The 18,147-nt window shown below is 51.8% G+C and overlaps 1 protein-coding gene across 4 annotated transcripts in view; it reads right to left on the bottom strand.

Annotated features, from left to right (window-relative positions):
• B3GNTL1 (UDP-GlcNAc:betaGal beta-1,3-N-acetylglucosaminyltransferase like 1) overlaps positions 1 to 10,357 on the bottom strand; it is a 29,721-nt gene extending 19,364 nt beyond the window's left edge. For 3 of the 4 annotated variants that reach the window (XR_002827317.1, XM_023747903.1, XM_023747904.1), the window contains exons 1-4: positions 10,315 to 10,356; positions 9,126 to 9,242; positions 8,930 to 9,029; positions 6,703 to 6,767 (exon numbers count right to left, since the gene is read on the bottom strand). Coding sequence is in view for 3 of the 4 variants with exons in the window: in XM_023747903.1 (XP_023603671.1) it covers positions 6,703 to 6,767; positions 8,930 to 9,029; positions 9,126 to 9,242; positions 10,315 to 10,329 (297 nt within the window). In the remaining variant the exon portion in view is untranslated. Of the gene's footprint in view, positions 1 to 6,702; positions 6,768 to 8,929; positions 9,030 to 9,125; positions 9,243 to 10,314 lie in introns of all 4 variants that reach the window. The other variant, XM_023747902.1, reaches the window with a different exon arrangement.
• Positions 10,358 to 18,147: the final 7,790 nt, after the last annotated feature.

Below are 18,147 nucleotides of genomic sequence, written 5' to 3'. Positions count from 1 at the left end.
ACTTAAGTCAAGAAAAAGAAATACAAGACAGAGGGTTAGAAAGAGGAAGATTGTGTATATAAGCCAATCAAGAGAATCTACAGAGAAATATTAGAATTAAAAGTGAATTTAGCAAGGTTTCTGGAGACAAGATTGATAAAGTTCAATTAATTTTTTTATAGCTGCAAAGTTTTTTTAAATGATGCCACTTATAACAGTATCAAAAAAAAATCAAATAACTCTCATATATTGCTGGTGAGAATGTAAGAAGGTGCAGCCCCTTTGGAAAACATTCTGGCTGTTCCTCAAAGTGCTACATACAGTTACTGTGCCACCAGCAATTCCATCCGCCCACACGCCTCAGAGCTGAAAGCTCTCGTACAGGTGGTCCCGCGGCCTGTCCATCACAGCCAGGAAGTGGAAACTACTGAACGTTCATCCCTGGTAAATGGAAAACAGCCTGTCCAAACCCTGGCGACGTTCTCAGCAGCAGGACTGAAGTATGACACAGCAAAAGCAGCCAACCACCAGAGCACGTGTGAGCCACCCCACGTCCATGGAGCTCTAACAGATCGCTCAACTCGTGACCCACAGCCCACGTCATAGCTGTAGGAGGACCGAGGGGAGGGAGCCAACGGGAAGGCTCTGAGGCGGGACCTGGGCCACCTGGAGCCGAGGCCACCACCTCCTCCCACACTCTGCCAGGCTGGCGTGGCCTGCAGTCACCCATGGGCACCTAAGGGGACCCAGGAAGCAGAGTGAGGCACAGCCCGGAGCTGCTGGAGGAGAAAACGGGAAGGGAGTCTCCACGCTGCCCTCGTACCCAAGGAAAGGCTGCCTGTGCTGACAGCAGAGTCTCGCTCTAAAAGCAGCAGCGATATCATCATGTGGGAGCACCGCTCCCGGTGAATACATGAACTGGAAGGTCGAACTGCGACATGAACAGGCAAAATCACAAAGAAAGAGACAACAGTGGGAAAGGAGCAGACGGCAGGACCTAACACTCAAACGCAAGAACCCCAAGAGCAAAAAACAAGATAAAAAGGGAAGAAATGAAGAATTAATATAGAAAAATTTATCTCATTTGAAAAAACCTTGAGTCTGCATTTCAAAAGAGCTCACCCAATTCTAGGAATACAGAAAAAAAAATCTTATAAATCTTCAGTAACAAATATAACTTAAAAACCAGCAAATCCGCCGAAGCCGGTTTGGCTCAGTGGATAGAGCGTCGGCCTGCGGACTGGAGGGTCCCAGGTTCGATTCCGGTCAAGGGCATGTACCTGGGTTGCGGGCACATCCCCAGTGGGAGATGTGCAGGAGGCAGCTGATCAATGTTTCTCTCTCATCGATGTTTCTAACTCTCTATCTCTCTCCCTTCCTCTCTGTAAAAAATCAATAAAATATATTTTAAAAAAACAAAAACAAAAAAAAAACCCCAGCAAATCCCAACTGATACAGAAAAAGTATCTGACAAAAAACCCAACACGTGTTCACAGTAAAAGCTCTGAGCAGGCCAGGAACACAGTGTGGTGGCGCCTGCAGCCAGCGCAGCGCTGAGGGAGAGTGGACGCTTCCCGCTGAGACAGTGGGAGGCAAGGATGTGCGCCTGTCAGCGCCGCGCCAGCAGGTGAGAGAGGTCAGAAGGGAAGAAGCCAGCTGTCTCCAGGGCAGGGGGCAGTCGTGCACCTGGAGAATCCTCACTGGTGAGAGCGCTGCAGGATCACAGGATGGGAGACCAGCAGAGAGCCACGTCTCCACGTAATCAGTCACATGGGGCACAAGTGAAAAGAGTGTCCACTTACAACTGCTCCAAGGAAACTGAAACATGTTGGCGCAAACATAACGAAGCATGTATGTGGCCTGATGTCCTTCTGCGCAGGAAGCACACGGGTGCGGGGCGGCGGACACAATGCTCGCCGTGCGCGGAGTTCTTTGCCCTGTCCTTGCAACTTTTCTCTAAGTTTGAAAAGGAAAAGTGGGGAAAAGATGCAAACATGTTACGAGAAAAGGAAACTGGCGAGGCCGTCAACATAGACCGTGCTTGGCGCAATCTGAAACCAGGACACAGTGAGGCCGCTCCCTCCATTCATGGGCCAACACTGCAGAACCTGCAGTCCCAGTGCCGGAGAGGCCCTGCCCCCAGGCCACCACCCATGGCCCCTGCAGTGTCCCTGCAGCCTGGGGTCCACATCTGGGTGTGACCCCAAGAGGACGTCTGCCACATGGACAATGAAGGTGATACAGGCACGTTCACAGGGCATGTTTCACAAGAGTAAAGGCATAGAAATAGCCCACCCGCCCATCGACAGGAGAAGGGGCGAGTACATGATGGTGTGTGCTCAGTGGGATGTTGTACAGCAGGCAGAGGGAATCAAGTGCCCACAACAGACAAACAGAACAGAAGGGAAAACTGGAAATAAACCCACACTGATACGGCCAATGGACTTTCAACACAGGCGTCGGCCGGTTCACGGGAGAAAAGTCTCCTCAGCCCGCAGTGCTGCCACCGAGCACCACAACAAACAGCCACTTCCGACCCCACAGCACCCACAGAAATCAGTGGGACGTGGACAACAGATTAAATAAAACCTAAAGGCTATAAGCTACTGGCAGAAAACATAAGAGAATAACTTCTCCTTTGGGGCAAGCAGAGATTTCTTAGGAAAGAAATTAACTCTAAAAGAAAAAATTATTAAATTTGACTTATCAAAATGTAAAACTGCTCATCAAAAGACACCACTAACCTATGAAAAGTGAAGCCACATTCTGGGAGCAAATACTCACAGTACATGCACCTGACAAAGGACCAGGGTCCCAAACAAAGAACAAACTTTCTTAACTCACTAACAGGAAGGGAAGCCAATTTTAAAAAGTAGGCAAAATATCTGAATAGGCATTTCACAAAAAAATGGCCAATGAACCATGAAAAGGTGCCCAACATCATGATCTACCAGGGGAATGTAATTAACACCGCAATGAGACACATCATGTCTGCTCGAGTGGCTGAAACTACGCCGACAGCAGTGGGGCAGGCGAGGAGGTGGGCCGGTCGGACAGCAGGAGATGTAGAAATAAGTTGTGGTCCATTCATACAAAAGATAATAACAACCAAGAATGAACCACCAACACGCAACTATCACAGGTGACCACTATGCTAGTGAACAGCTAAAAACAATAGTACATACTACAAGTTCCATCTTATGAATTCGAGAACAGGCAGCCTTCGCAATGTGGAGTGATCGGATAGTCTGGATCTTGGCAGGGGTCTTAGTTATGTAGTGAATACAGTTGTCAAAACGCATCAAATTGTCATTTTGAACAATTTTCCCATTAAAATCTTGTGTATCACTGTATATAAATTTCACCTCAGTTTTAAAAAACTGAATAAACTATGACATGCAACAAAATAGATGAGTCTTAACAAAAGAAGTTTTAAATTTCCAAAGTATTATATACAGCCCGATTCTCTTTTTATAAAGTTAAAAACAGCTAAAAAATTTTTTACATTAAGTTCTTTAGATTTGTAGAGAGACCGAGGCTCAGCAGGGGAGCCACGGCATGTGGCTGGGGTCACCGGAGAGGCGGCAGGCGCTGATGTGGTCGGGGGACTGAGTGGGCTCATTCTGGGCGGCAGGTCCATGGGTCCCATATGTTATCAAGATAAACATGCAACACAGTCATGCAACAGAAACAGACACAAAACGGAGCTGGCATCAGGACAGATGAGACTTTTCTGAACCAGGAACATGACTGACTCAAGTCTGTGCTCCTGAGACCTCAAGTTAAAAACAAGGAGATCACCATGGAAACTAGAAAATTGGAACAAGACTAGGATGCCATGTTCAGAAGCTGTAGGACCCTTATAGTGATCCTGAGAAAACCAAACTTATTTACATTCTTCATTGACTTACTTCAAATGAACCCTGAGAGCAATTCCAACTCCCAGTGTCTGACAGCTGCACCCCCTCCTGTCTGACCGACGCCCACCCCGCAGCCTCCCCGTCTCCGCAGATGGTCCTGTGACAGCTCCCCGCCATCTCTGACCACCCCTCTACTCTTCCCCGGGACTGAGCAGGCCAGGCGTCCAACTTGCTCTTTCTCTCTCTCTGGCCCTAAATGCTAAAGGGCATCTTCAAGGACCTGGCTCCCCACCCGATGACGGCAGGCAGGGGTTTTGGACCTTCCTCTGCCCTCCTCGGTCTGTGGTTGGTGGCAACTCTGCTGACGCCCACCGCCTGCTTTACCGGTACTTGGTGACTCCTGGATAGGAAAGTTCCGCCATTCTAATCTAGGCCCCATATTTTCTAACACTTCCACCTGGATATCACCTCAGTTAGGTCTTTTTTCCTTCCCTTTATTGAAAAAAAGGAAGTTACAGCAGAGACCCTGTTGGGGAGAGGATAACTTGAGCATCTCTCTTCTTCTTCCAAGACGGGAACCAAGTTCTTCAAGCTGGGCTCTCCATACTGAGGAGATCTTAAGATCCCTCGAAGACGAGATGGTCCGATCCAGCACCAATCACCAGCTCAAATGAAGTTTATATTGTCACTAGTGGCCTGGTGCATGAAATTTGTGCACATTAAAAGGGAATTAATTAGAGGAAATATTTTAATATTGCTATTTGCCCTTTCTCTATAATAGACGTATCAGAGATGAAAGAAAATTAGTAAAATGTATATGAAAATCTCCTTCCTGTCAGAGTCTGGGGTGCGCCGCGCGACCCAGAGTCAAGTCCCCGCCCATCCGCGCGCTTCGAAATCGCAGGAGACCCAGACCCAGCCGGCCCCACCCCTGTCAAGCCCTGCTGGGCACGGGGCGCAGCCTTAGGTCTCCTGGCCCCGGTGCCGGGGCAGGGGGTGCGGCCTGAGGTCCCCCGCCCCCCACCAGGTGCCACGCAGCCTCAGTCCCTGCTGATTGGTTGTTAGGCGTCACTACGTGATGACCATTTTCATATTTGCCTTTTATTATGATGATTAGCGAGAAATACATGCTCGCTATAAGTATTTCAGAAAGAGCAAGCTTAAAGAGAAAAATAAATAACCAAATCACCCAAAGGCCATAAAAGCACAATTGTCAATGTGGTGGGTGAAGCTGTCTTCGTTGGAAACTGTTTATGAAAATGTTGGATGGTCCATCGTGTGAAAATAAGCCCAGAGCAGGATCTGAAAGGAGATGACAAAGCGAGGGGGTGGCAGAGGGTCCCCACAAGAGAGCAGGGAAAGTGGAAGAGTTTCAGCCTAAGAAAGAAGAGGAAGATGAGAGACCAGAGCAGCAGGGCAGGAAGCTGCAGCCTCTGCTGGGGTCTTGTTTTCAGGACAGGGCTGTTTCATGGGCAAGTTTACGTTTCGTGCGCGCGCGCGCACACACACACACACACACACACACACAATCTTCCCCAACGTCCACACGTACTACAGCCTTGTCTATAGGTTCCTGGTCATCAGGGGAAAGGCTGAGTCAATATGAGACAAAAAGAAGCTTCCTATGTGGATTAATTCAGCACAAGTGGGAACTCTGAGCCAGTGCTGAGCTTGAGAAGGAAAACAACCCCCCCCCCCGCCCACCCCGGGGAATGCACAGAAGACTGGGAGCTCTGTACCCCAGACTCGAGGAAGGAGTGCAAGTGCTCTTCAAGTGCGCTTCAAAGTAACCACAGAGGCCCTGACCGGTGTGGCTCAGTGGATAGAGCGTCGGCCTGCGGACTCAAGGGTCCCGGGTTCGATTCCAGCCAAGGGCATGTACCTTGGTTGCAGGCACGTGCCCAGTGGGGAGTGTGCAGGAGGCAGCTGATCGATGTTTCTCTCTCTCATCGATGTTTCTAACTCTCTATCCCTCTCCCTTCCTCTCTGTAAAAAATCAATAAAATATATTAAAAAAAAAAGTAACCACAGAGAAAACCCCTCACTGAGTGTACACTACAGATGCAATCACGTATTCTCTTTTCACCAATCATAATCATTTGTCATGTTATTAAACACTTTTCATAAAAGATGAGTAATTCCCTCACACAGACCTTCACTATTACTCCACTGGCTTGTACTGTTGTTTCTCATTTCCCATCCTAATAGCAAACACTGAAGCTCCTTGTACGTAAATCTCTCTTGGAATTTCAGAGGCGCCTACAGGAGAAATGTAGGGGTCAAGGGCATAAACATTTTGCAGTTCTTGAGACACAATGCAAAATGATGCCATCAACAGTGCCAGCTCACACCTTTCAAGTCCCGAGTATCTACAACTTTAAAAAACTTTGTTAACCTGGTTTTTCAGCATCTCACTAATTTGTTTCATGCAAATGATTTCAACTTTTTTTTTAAAGCCTGTCATTTGCACTTCCACTTTTGTGAAGTCCCTACTCCAGTCCTTTCCTATTTGTCATCGCCCGTATTTCTTTGTATTTGCTCAACTTACATGAACTATTTATTCTTAAGGCTATTAATCTTTTTAGTATTGTATTTGTCCACATCTTCCCAGTTTATCTTCATTTTTCTTTATATGGTGCTCTGCTATGCGGTTTTGCTTTTTTATGTAATCCAATTTATCAAAACTTAACTCATTAAGTGCTATGGTAATTAAACGGCAAAAACCTATCTACCTTAAAAGTTCTGATTATAATACATTAGAAGTTGTTGTCAAGAACCACACTAAAATGTAAGATTATTTAATTATTCAACATATATGTGTGTATATATACATATTTTAGCAATAAAACAAAGAGTTACTTACCGAATCCAAAAAGCACAGGTAAGACCCTGAGCTCTGGGCTATTGCTTGGTTTTTAGAATATCCGACTGTTTAAAAAGAAAACAAAAGCTCTTTTATGATTCAATCTTCGATGGTACTCTTGTTCATAAAACTATGTAACATGTACTACAGGAATACTGGGAGCACTCTGCGCTACCACGAGGGGATCAGGTTAGCCGTAGGAGGAAGGGGAGGGAGAAAAGCAGGCTCCATGTTTAGCGGCTGATACAATAAGCACGATGCTGACCCTCGAATGGCCACCAGCACCAGGGCCGTGTGGGGGCTCCAGGCTGCCCAGGGCAGGTAAGCTCCGCCCGCTTCTGCAGGAACTGCTGTTGGGCTGAGGAGAAAGGGCCAGCCGGAACCGGCTTCTCAGTAGGGAATGCTGTGCAGAAATTAACGCTGGGCAAGCTGTCTGGGTGCTGAGGGCAGGGCCGATTGGAGGAGGCATTTAGTCCCAAAAGAAGGGGCTGAGGAGACTTTAGGGGCACAACAACCACTCTCCCTAGAGAAGAGGCTGCTGACACCTGAGTCGTGTTAACTAGACAGTTACAGATTCGGTGCCACCAAGAAAAGTGACACAAAGCAAAACAGATGTGTGCAAAGTTAACACACTCAATCCCTCTGGTGCTCAAAACCACGTCGACCTGGAGAAGGTGGTAGGTGCCCAGGGGACACTAGCAAAGTGTTTCCGGCCACACCCAAGGTACTTCCAGGTTTATCGCTAATCACCTCTCCAAGGTGGAGAGAGAGAGGGCAGGTCCTTCCTGTTGGCTGCTCTGGAGCACCAAAGTCAACCAGCTGCAACAGAGAAGTAGGGACAATTAACAGCCATCTGCCCTCACTCTGGTCATCAAAGGCTGACCCAGGGCAGTGCTGTTTTCACACAGGGTAGCAGCTTAATTTCTAGCTTTAATCCCAGAGCTCAGCCAACCCAAGCCAGTCAGCAGCAGGGTCCCAGGTTTCAACAAACTACAGGATAACAAGGCAGAGAAGCAAGTGCAGAGGCAGGCAGAGCGAGGGGCTCCCGACCCCTGGGGACGGCTTAGCAGCCATCCCCGAAACAGCTGTGGCTAAATCTCCATCATCACTGCAAAGCGAGGCAGGCCCAGAGAAAGACCTCATGGGAATCAAAACCGAAGAGCAGCACGTGGAAACTGGAAACTAGGAAGAGACCTTCCACAATCACATTTAAACTATGAGTTCTGTTTTAAAAGTCGCTTATTAGAACTGGGTTTAGAAGGGGAAAATCAAACCCAAGCATCTGAGAGATGAAGGAAAACGCTGCTCACGAAGGACCTGGAAGTTTCCCACAATGAATCTTCTGTTTGGCAAAGACAAGGAATTTGCTTTAATATTATTGCCTTGAAGAAAGTCAAATGTTTGTGCCAGGGCCTGATGTTTGGGGAGGCCCGACCCTTTGTGAGGGGAGCCGGTTGTCATGGTCACAGCAGAAAAAACTCAGGCCACAGTATGGCATCAACATTCCTTACTCCTGGAGAAGAGGGTGGGATTGTGTTTTATTTTTATTTTAGCAAGTGATCACATTATTAAGAAATGTTTTGCTCTACTGTGATAGAAAATGATAATAAATGAACCTTAATCCAGTTAAAGTAACCCAGGAATCCTGAAAATAGATACTTTGGATCTATGTTATCCAATATTTCCTATTTAAGAAAATACTGTTACAGGAAAAGATGTCCTTTCAGACATAATCAAATTAACTCCATTTTGTTATGTGTAATATGGGATCTGCCTTACCTAATTTCAAAAAGACAGCAGGATGACTCCATTTTCTTTTTCACAATATTACAACAAATTCTTTTGTCATTAGTAGAATACATTCAAATGTGATATAGCTCTAGTTATAGCTAATCAATAAAAAGTATTTTATGAAAGACAAAACGTTTTTATTTATCGATTTTATTTTTTTTAAAGAGAGAGAGGGAGAGAGAGACACACATTGGTTTGTGGCTCCACTTGTTTATGCACTCAGTGGTTGATTCTTATATGTGCCCTGACTGGGGGTCGAACCTGCAACCTTGGTATATCGGGGGACACTCTAACCAACTTAGTAAGTGGTCAACTTAAGTATTACTCAGGATGCTTTTCAACAGGATTTAAAAAACACAAAACTACCTGCGTATATAAGTAGATTAAAAAACCATTCATTACAGCTGAATAATAAGCTAAGCATATGGTAACTGACCTCCTCTGGGAGAAGGAGAATCGTGCCCTCCAATGACTACGAGGATACCGGAACCTTCTAGCTTCACTTTCCATTTTTCAATGATAGCCATAGACTTGTCCTGAAAGCAAGAAGGCATGGGCAGGTCAGGAAACTCCCATCAGAGGAGTCCAACGTGACCTGCATGGGGGACTGTCATCGGGAAGCTCGTAAGTACCTTACTGGCGTCATTAAAAACCGAGAGCTCCATGGCGCCTTCGAAGTCCTGCTGCAAAACAGACCTCAAGCACTCGTCCAACCAGGGCTCCGCATTGTGGACGGGGAGGATCACAGACTGGAATCCAGAGAAATGGGTTACCAAATAGTGTGAACACTGAACACTCATTTCCCGCAGGACCACGCGTGACAAAATAACCCAAAACCAGGCTTCCAGGGAAAGAATGTGCGGACACAGACTATGCCTTCTCTCCACGTTCTTCAATCTCTGGTTCCAGGAGATGTATTTCATGTTACATGTCCCTGAATTGGTTTTTGGGATTCTTTTGAAAAGGAAACAAAAATCTGAAAGGCTTCAAAAATGTTCCCGATTCCAGGGCAAATTCATGTTTCCAATCACTTGGCCAGAAACACCATCATTGTGGTTGATACAAGCATCTGCGCATCTTTCAACCCAGTCATGAAAATAACCGAGGGGTCCTTTTCTGGGTGGGATGCTCGTGTTCGGTAAACCAGGATGTTGGAGAAGCAACAAAGAAACCCTTTAAAGACCCCTCCACATGCTTCATTCGGGCGGGGGCGGGTGCTGGGACGGGGAGGGGACTCCCGCCCTCTCCCGCTGCTCTACGCATTCAGCAGATGGTCGTGCCCTTTCTCCGAGAGCACAGATAAAACAAGAATTTCTAAAGTGTACGGAACCGACTTCCGGTGAGCCGTGCACATTCACACATTCAGCAACGCAGACCACCCAGGGGCGCACGTGCCGAGGCGCAGACACCTGCACACGCCGCACGAGGATGAGTGTGTCACAGCAAAAACCTCCGTGCGGAAACGGTTCCGCGAGGCTCCGAGAGACAAGCGTGAACACACAACTCTGTGTTCTCCGGGGGCTCTGACCCAGCGCGTGTCAATCACAGAGTAGTTCCGTGCACTTGCTTCACTTTGGGGAATTGTTTTTTTCAAGAAAAAGAAAAAAAGAACCTGTCTATTCAAGGTCTACCAGACAAAGCATGACGGGAATATCGGTCACAGGGGCCTGGACTCGGTCCGTCCGCGCTCCGCCGGAGCGGGGGACTTTGGGCGGAGACCACCCGAGGCAAGCCCAGAGGAGGTGGGGACCGTACCCGGACACAGAGGCGGGAGGGAGGGGGACGAAAGGGGACGGGAGCGGGGGCGGCGCGGCCACCTACCACTTGAGCCCGCATGGCCTCCTCCTCCGGACGCCCCGCCCACGTCGGCCTACGGCGCGTGCGCGGGAGGCGGGTCCGAGGTAGCGCCGCCTCCGATTGGCACAGAGAGACGCCAATCAGGCAGGGCGGGGCGGACGTAGTGGAGAGGCGTGGCCTAGAGCGGCCTGAGGACCACGTCATCGGGCTTTTGGCCGTGGGGACCCTTGTGTCCGGGGTTCCGCTCTCATCCTCTCCTTGACCCCCGGAAACCCGTCCTCATCTGCGGGGTTTACAACGCCCAAGTCCTCGGAGGAGTCAGGGGTCACCGAAGCACGTGGGTGGCGAGGAAGGCGCACGCTTTGCGGATGGTTACGACCTAAAATCCAAACCTTGTCCGTGTGAAGGAGGCAGGGGACGGGTCCTCTGCACTGTCTTACCTGAGTGGGGACACCTGCAGCCCGGGCGTAGGGAGGTGGAAGCCGAGGAAGGCGCCCTGCGGTTAAAGCACCTTCCCTCCCACGCCCCGCGGTGCCTCCCCCCCCCCCACACCCCCCCCACCTCCGTCCTGGAGGCCTCGTTGCCTGGGGAGTTGGCCCCGCAGTGGACAGCGCTCTGGGCACGAGCCAGGTGGTCCGGTGCCAGCACACGCGGGAGGGAGACAAACGGGACCCGCTGTGACAGGCCAGCAGTGCCAGCACACACTCGGGGTTAGTCCCAACTCCTCTAAATTAATGAGCAAGTTTACAGCCATCGCTGCAAGGACAAACCCTTTAATGCTCCGAACTAAGATTAAGTGCAAATCCTTCTATAAACTAACCACTACAACAAAGCCAACCTTCTGTTGTAGGCATCCCTTGAAGTGTAATTCTTCCTTAAATTGCATCACTATGAGCAAAGCCTGTCGTACAAGTGGAAACTCCTAGGTCACGTGAGTAAAAATGCAGTCTTATCTAAGGTGGAACACGCTCCCTGGGAATTTGTGGTGGCTACCAGAGTATGGGCTCTGATTCAGAGCTGGGGCCCCAGTAATCAGTGGGAGGAAGAGATGGGGGTGCCAGACACCCCCACATCATGTGCGTCGGACTTGGGCTTGGCTGCTCCTGCCTGGCTTTCTGTACATCTATCAGCTGCCAGAAACTCTCTTTTCACTGTGTTCTCCTTAATAAAAATTTGGTTAGAATCGGCTTTTTGTGAGCAGAGTGCCAAGAGGCACTTCAGAAATGCAGTGTGTGGCTGGATGGGGCCTGAGGTCATTCCCTTCACGGTAGGAAGATTGTCAACAGAGACCAGGCCTGGGGACTGACACCCCCTGGAGGGGGGCACGGGGAGGATGTGGTAGAATAAAAAGGTGAACAAAGTCAAGGACACCTGCAGGGAAAGCGATGCAAAAGTCCCACTGCTCACTGTTGGTTCACCAAGTGACATAGTTCTTTATTTTTATTTATTTTATTTTTTAAATGCAGACTGTTTAGTGAAGACTGGCTGTATTCAGAAGACCACCAGCCAAGGCCTCCAAATTTAAAAACTGATCAACAGCCTCTTACGATGCTGGTGTAGATGGCAAAGATGTGGCTGGGGATACCAGGCCCAGAGTCAGACACTACCTTCAGTCTGTCAGTGAAGCGGGGGTGTGTGTGTGTGTGTGTGTGTGTGTGAAGCCTTAACAACAGCCCGATGTTCCCTGACAGCTCACACGGCAATACCTCCAAGCAAGTGTCCCTTCCAAGTTTCCTGATGTGATGAACCCCATGAGAGCCCTGGCAGGACCTCCCCGGGCAGTGGGTGCTGCTGGGAGGAGCTCCCCAGCGCTGTGGAGGGCAGTGCCCAGGACTGTAGGAGATTGAGTGCCCATAGCTGCCCGAGCACCCCGATAATAGGTCTGTTCACAAGGGAGCAGCCAGCTGTCTGTGAGTATGACATGTGCGGATGTCTCCTTTTATTGTTTTGTTTTGTTTTCCCTCTCGTTTTTTTTAAAGGCTAGTTGATAGTCACCGAGTTGATTTAAGAAGCCAAAGCAGGACTTCCTACCAGCTGAAGGAAGTAATGAGGTTCCCATCACAGGAAGCATTTAATTAACAGCTGAGAAAACATCTGGTGTGGACAGGTGGCAGTATCTGAGTATCACGTAGGATGTTTTTCTTGGCCTGGGTGCTGCTTCCTTAACATGTAGATCCCGGGCCCAGAAACCTGGAACTCCCTGAGCACCTGCATGAGGCTTATCACCAATGCCTCTAATTTCAACGAACAGATCCACGACTTACAGGTCTCCTCATATTGGTCAATCATCTCGGCTAATCTTCTGCAGAGCCTGAGTCTGGGCCTATGCAGGGCGGGGTTCTGCTCCAGGAAGCTGGGGCCAGGAGAGTGAGGCAGGCCAGGAGAAGGGGTAAGGACCAGGGTGCTCTGTTGAGGGGGGGTCCCCATCATGGTCCTTTCTGAGCAGAGAGCCCTTCAGCTCTCTCTGTAAGAGGTTGGCATCACTTCTGTGCTTGTTTCAACGTTTTAATATTCTGTTAAAATGGATGGGACCCTAAGCAAATAGGAATAAGTTTAATATTTTTAAAAGCTAACACTCAACGGCAAGAGTATGTTAGAACATGTCTTTGGAGGACACGTCTGGCCTTTTCACCACCGCCCACCGTGCCTGTCGACATGACTGCTGTGCCTCGTGAACTAAAGATGCGGAAGCATAAGAACTAATAGCCGGCAACACGGCATCAGCAGACCTGGGAAGAAAGGGGGTTTGCCCCTGGACCGCAGCTCTGGCAGGCCTGTCGCCTCTGGGTTTGTGCCCCAAGCAGCTGTTCAACAAAGAACAAGGTTGAACCAGCTGCCTCGAGATTGTGTCTGTCCTGAGCCTGCCCGCAGCAGATTAGTCGAGAAGATTTACCAATGTGCAGAGACTTGTAAATCATGGATCTGTTCGTTGAAATTAGAGGCATTGGTGATAAGCCTCACGCAGGTGCTCAGGGAGTTCCAGGTTTCTGGGCCCGGATCTGCATGTTGGCTGCTGAGTCTCGCAGTTTGCAGAGTGGAGGAAGCGGCATGAGATATTCATGTAGCTGAGTGGGGCCCGAGCCAGGAGCCAGGAGCCAGGAAGAGTTAGCACGTGCGGCCTCTCCCTCGTGGGCCCTTTGCTCAGAGTGACCGAAACTCGCAGAGCCTGCTTCTTGACTGTGAAGGGGGTGACGGCAGTGGGGGGGACACAAACTTGTGGGCTGCCAGGAAGGGGTGAACAAGTTCTGACACGTTCACCTGTTACCCCTCACGGGATGATGCCTTGGCTTCTTGTCAGCCACTAAAATGAAGAAATGTGGCAAAGCCTGACTGGCGTGGCTCAGTGGTTGAGCATCGACCTATGAGCCAGGAGGTCATGGTTTGATTCCCAGTCAGGGCACATGCCCGGGTTGTGGGCTCGATCCCCAATGTGGGATGTTTCTACCGCTCTCTTCCTCTCCATTTCTGGAATCAATAAAAATATCCTATAAAATAAAAGACTAATATGCAAATTGTCCCCTCGACCAGAAGTTTGACCGCTCACTATGACGTGCGCTGACCACCAAGGGGCGGCATGGAACACGACAGGCATCAGCAACGCGGCGCTGGCAGTGGGAGGCAGTGGAGGTGCTCCTGCCCCAATGGGCCCCGACGAGCATAGGACTGCAGCGGGATGGTGGAGCAGGTGAATGGGTGGTGCCAGGCCAAGGCGGGTGTGAGCAGGGTGACCAGTTCCGGCGGCAGGGGGTAGGGATGCCGCACAGCTCCCAGGCGCTGAGGGAGCCGGGTGGGGCCCAATGACTCAGGCGGATGGGGGTGCGTGGGGGTCTGGGAGCCCAGGTGCTGCCCAGGGCCCAGAGGTCAGCTGGGACGTGCCCTTCCACGCCAGACATTCACGCTTTGATCGCCAGCCAGACCTAGGGACTGCACTTGAGCACAAATTTCGTGCACCAGGCCTCTAGTATATATATATATAAAAAGAAAGAAAAATAAACATGACAAAAAGGTCAGATTGTGGGTTGATGGGTGGTGTCCATTACTCCTGACACTGGGCCCACCAGCAAGGACCCAGGCCAGGGCTCACTCAGCATCCTCCTCCCACCCTTTCCCACCCCTAGAACCCCGGAAAACACCGGGGCATCTAGGGTCCTGACCACCCCCTGGCTGCTCTGGGTCTCAGGTTTGCGGGGAGTGAGGGGGTTGCATTTGGTCTTATTTCCCAGAATGTCTTCAGGTCAGTCCTTAAAACCCGTCCCCCAGTAAAGGCCTCTCAGCCAAGAAAAGCACTGCTCTGGTCCTGGGAATGAGGTGGGGTTCGGTCAGGGCAGCTCAGTGGTAACCCAGGACCCAGGGGTGTGGGAGTCTCAGATGCGCTCTGTGGCCGGGAGCGAGGGCTGTCTGGGGAGAGACACGGTTATTTTTGCTTTATGAGGTTAGGACTTCCTGATGGGACGTGTTTGGAAATGCAGGAAGTGCGTGGGCTGGGCTCGGGGAACGTGCCTCTGAAAGCTCCCTTCCCCGGGCACGAGGGCACTTTCCAGCTGGGAGAGGAGGAGCTGGGGCTGGGGCCGGGGCCTGGGGGTGTTGCCGCTTTGTGGCAAGCTCGATGGTCCTCCCCAACGTCGCCTTTCTCAGAAGGAAAAGTTGTGCACAGTTCCCCAAAATGCAGATTTTTCAGGAAATGGTCTGAGGTGCTAAGATCCATGGAAATCACAGGCATGAGCAAGGAGATAGAAAACAAAATGAGAGAGTGCCATGGAGGGGCAGGGGCGGGGGGGGGGGGGCTCCTGAGGTTGCCAGAGGGGCCGCCATCTCAGCCCTGTGACAGGTGGGGCTGGGAACCTGGACCTGAGCTGGCCCTGCCCACCTGCTACTGCGGCTCAGAGCCGCATAGGCCCTTCCTCAGAAGGTTCTGGACACAGTGTGTGCTGTGCTGCCTTTTCTCCCGAAATGCAGGTGCGGGCCCAGGACGAGGCCCATCTGGGCTGGGTTCTGGATCCAGGGAGACGGTGCACAGGACGAGTGAGATGGATGGTCTGCAGTACGTGGCCCAAGCGTGGGCCGTGAGGAACAGACACCCACGGCCAAGGGGACACTACACGCCCTTCCCGGAAGCATCTGTGATCCCCTGGGGTCCCTCAAGTAAACATCTGCTGGAGCCAGAACCCCTCAAGGACTCAAAGTCCTGGCGAGCACCTACTGTGTGCAGTTGCTGGGGTGGGGGTGAGGGAGGAGCGAGACATGTGCCTCAGGAGCAGCAGCCAGACACTGCCACCCAGCCCAGCTGTTGGCACCACCCTGAGGACGGCAGTCTGATTCCCTCTCGGGGAGGGTGGAAGTGGTGGGGGCAGGAGGGCCACCTCGTGTTCCTGCCTCAGGTCCCCGCCTGCACCCTGCCTGTGGCTTCGGGGTTCAGGGTCCCTGACACTCAGGAAGGGTCAGGAGGGACCGCGGGGCGGGCAGGCTGGGCAGTCGCCAGGAAAGGAGCCTGGACATTCAGAGGCTGGTCACCCTGGGAGATGGCAGCCGCTCCACCCGCCCTCGGCTGGACTTGAAAGAAGTGAGAACAGACAGAATTCAAAGACGCCAACAAAAGGGCTTCCTGTTGACACCAGCAGACTTTAACTCCTTTCTCCTCGCACCCGCGCTGGCGCCTCGGCGGGCGCTGTGTCCCCCAGGGCGGCAAGCCGACCTCGGAAAAGAAAGTGACGGTGCTGGTGGCTCCCGACTCTTCGATTAGCCTTTTGAAAACTAGGTTTGAGATGCAGAGCCTGTCTCACCGACACCAGCGCCAGCCGCTGGGCCCTGCGATCGCCCTGTGATTTTTCTGGGATTAAAGGTGAAACAGCCACTCTGGACGCTCCTGACTCAGTTTACCAAATCCCATGCAGACTCTCATGCTCATACACGCATGCTCCCCAGCCCCCCCCTGGCCCCCCCGGCCCCCCACTCCACAGCCCTGCATGGGGTTCTGGGGCCCGAACTTGTCCCGCCTGTGGGCACCCTCCCTGAACCCTGGGTCCAGGGAACACTAGGCCCACTCGGCTCATGGGATTTCCCAACACCATGGGGAGAAGTGACTCCCAGCCCATGCTGCACGGGCCATGTCTTCATGCAAATGGAACCTTCGGGACAAGTGGACAATGGCCTATGGCCTCAGGGATGACCCTGGCTTGTCCACTATCTCACCTCCTCACACTCCAGGGCCCGCAGGCCTGTTCTCAGCCTGTCCAGCAGGGGGCAGCCCTACCCCCATCCTGACGTGGCCGCTCCCTAGGGCTGGGCCAGTGGGACGGGAGGCTAATTGCATGGGAGGGGACCAGCCCCACCTGACAGGCTCCGGACCCAGGTGTTTTACAGCCGCCCCTGCCTGCTTGCCTGGCCTGAGTCACTCAGGTGTGGCCTGTCTCTGGGGCTTCCTGCTGGGGCCACGGAGGGACGAACCTGCCATCTGGGCCCTTCCCAGGCAGTGACCAAACTGTCCACTCCATCCCCACCTCCGTCCACAACCTCTGCAGCCTTCCCTGGGTGACCCCACTTCTCTTGGGAGGGCTGGAGGGAGAGTTGGGGCACATCTTGCCTCCTCAGTGCCAGCCCTGGCCTCAGTGCTTGGCTGCTCCCTCTCCCTGCCTTCTCCTGGCCTAGAGGACACCCAGACCTGACGGGCTAGGCTCTGCTTCCCAGCCAGGGGCTCGCAGAGTGGAGGGCCTGCTCCTCTGTGAGGTGCTGCCCCCAGGGAACTGCGTGCAGACATTACAGCTCCCTACCTGGGGCCGGCAGTCTGTCCGAGTGAGATGCTATCGAGACCAAGGCGGCTGCTGCCAGCAACAGCGATGATGGTGCAGTCATCACACTACCCCCCATGGAGCTGTGCTTCCCTCGGAGAGGCCGGCCGCACACCCAGGGCACACACCAGGCCAGTCGGCTGGCACGCGAAGCCCACGCCTGGCACGTGGCCCCCTGGCCAGCTGGCGGGAGCCCCTCAGCTCCCACCCGGCTGGATGCCCATTTGATGCCAGGCAGCCACACTCAACAGCAAATCAGGTTCAGGTTTAGGTGGAGGGTATGGGGGTGAAGCTGCCAGCACGCTTTGGGCTGTTTCACAACCTAATTACACGCTGCTCCCTGTAGTTGCTAAATGTCCAATTACAAGCGTTTGCTTGTGCTACATCATTGAACCACAATTACAATAATTACGCCCCTGTGAGAAGGTCAACGAAGGTGACCTCAGAAATGACCTGGGAGGTTGGGGGTGTTTCCATGTCAGTGACAGAAGGGCAAGGCAGAAATGATTTCCAAATGCCAAAAGAAAACATTTCCTGGGCATGTTTGGGAAAAACTTTTAACGCTTTTCAGGAAGTGTCCGGGTTCTGGGGAGGAAGCCGATTCTCCAACCCGGAAGCTCAGGTGACTGGCCATTTGAACAACAGAATGGCCATCCACACACATTTGAAGACCTCGACACTGGGCAGAAAACACCAGCGTTTACAGCGGTTGGGCCATGTTAGTGGTGCCCAGAACTCACGCTGTGGGGAGCATGCCGAGGCCTGGGGATAGAGTCCCCTCACCTGGGGCCACCAGCTCTGCTGAAGGCCATGGTGGCACCTGGCGCCAGAGTCCACACCTGTGCAGAGCCAAGCCTGTCTGCTGAGATAAGCAAGATCCCACCCACTTTGCAGGAACAGACTCAGAATTGGACCCTGACCCACAGCCTGTGGGAACCAGATCAGGGAGAGGCAGGTTGGAGTCCTGGCCCATCCATCACCCTCAGGGCCTGCATGCGCCCCGATGTTCAGAGGCTGGGAAAGGGTATCCAGCCCGCACAGACCCTGCTCCCCCTGAGTCTCCTTCCTCAGG

Source organism: Myotis lucifugus, unplaced genomic scaffold, assembly GCF_000147115.1.
Source record: "Myotis lucifugus unplaced genomic scaffold, Myoluc2.0 scaffold_1044, whole genome shotgun sequence".
Classification (NCBI taxonomy): domain Eukaryota; kingdom Metazoa; phylum Chordata; class Mammalia; order Chiroptera; family Vespertilionidae; genus Myotis; species Myotis lucifugus.
This window is presented reverse-complemented; position numbering and strand designations above follow the sequence as displayed.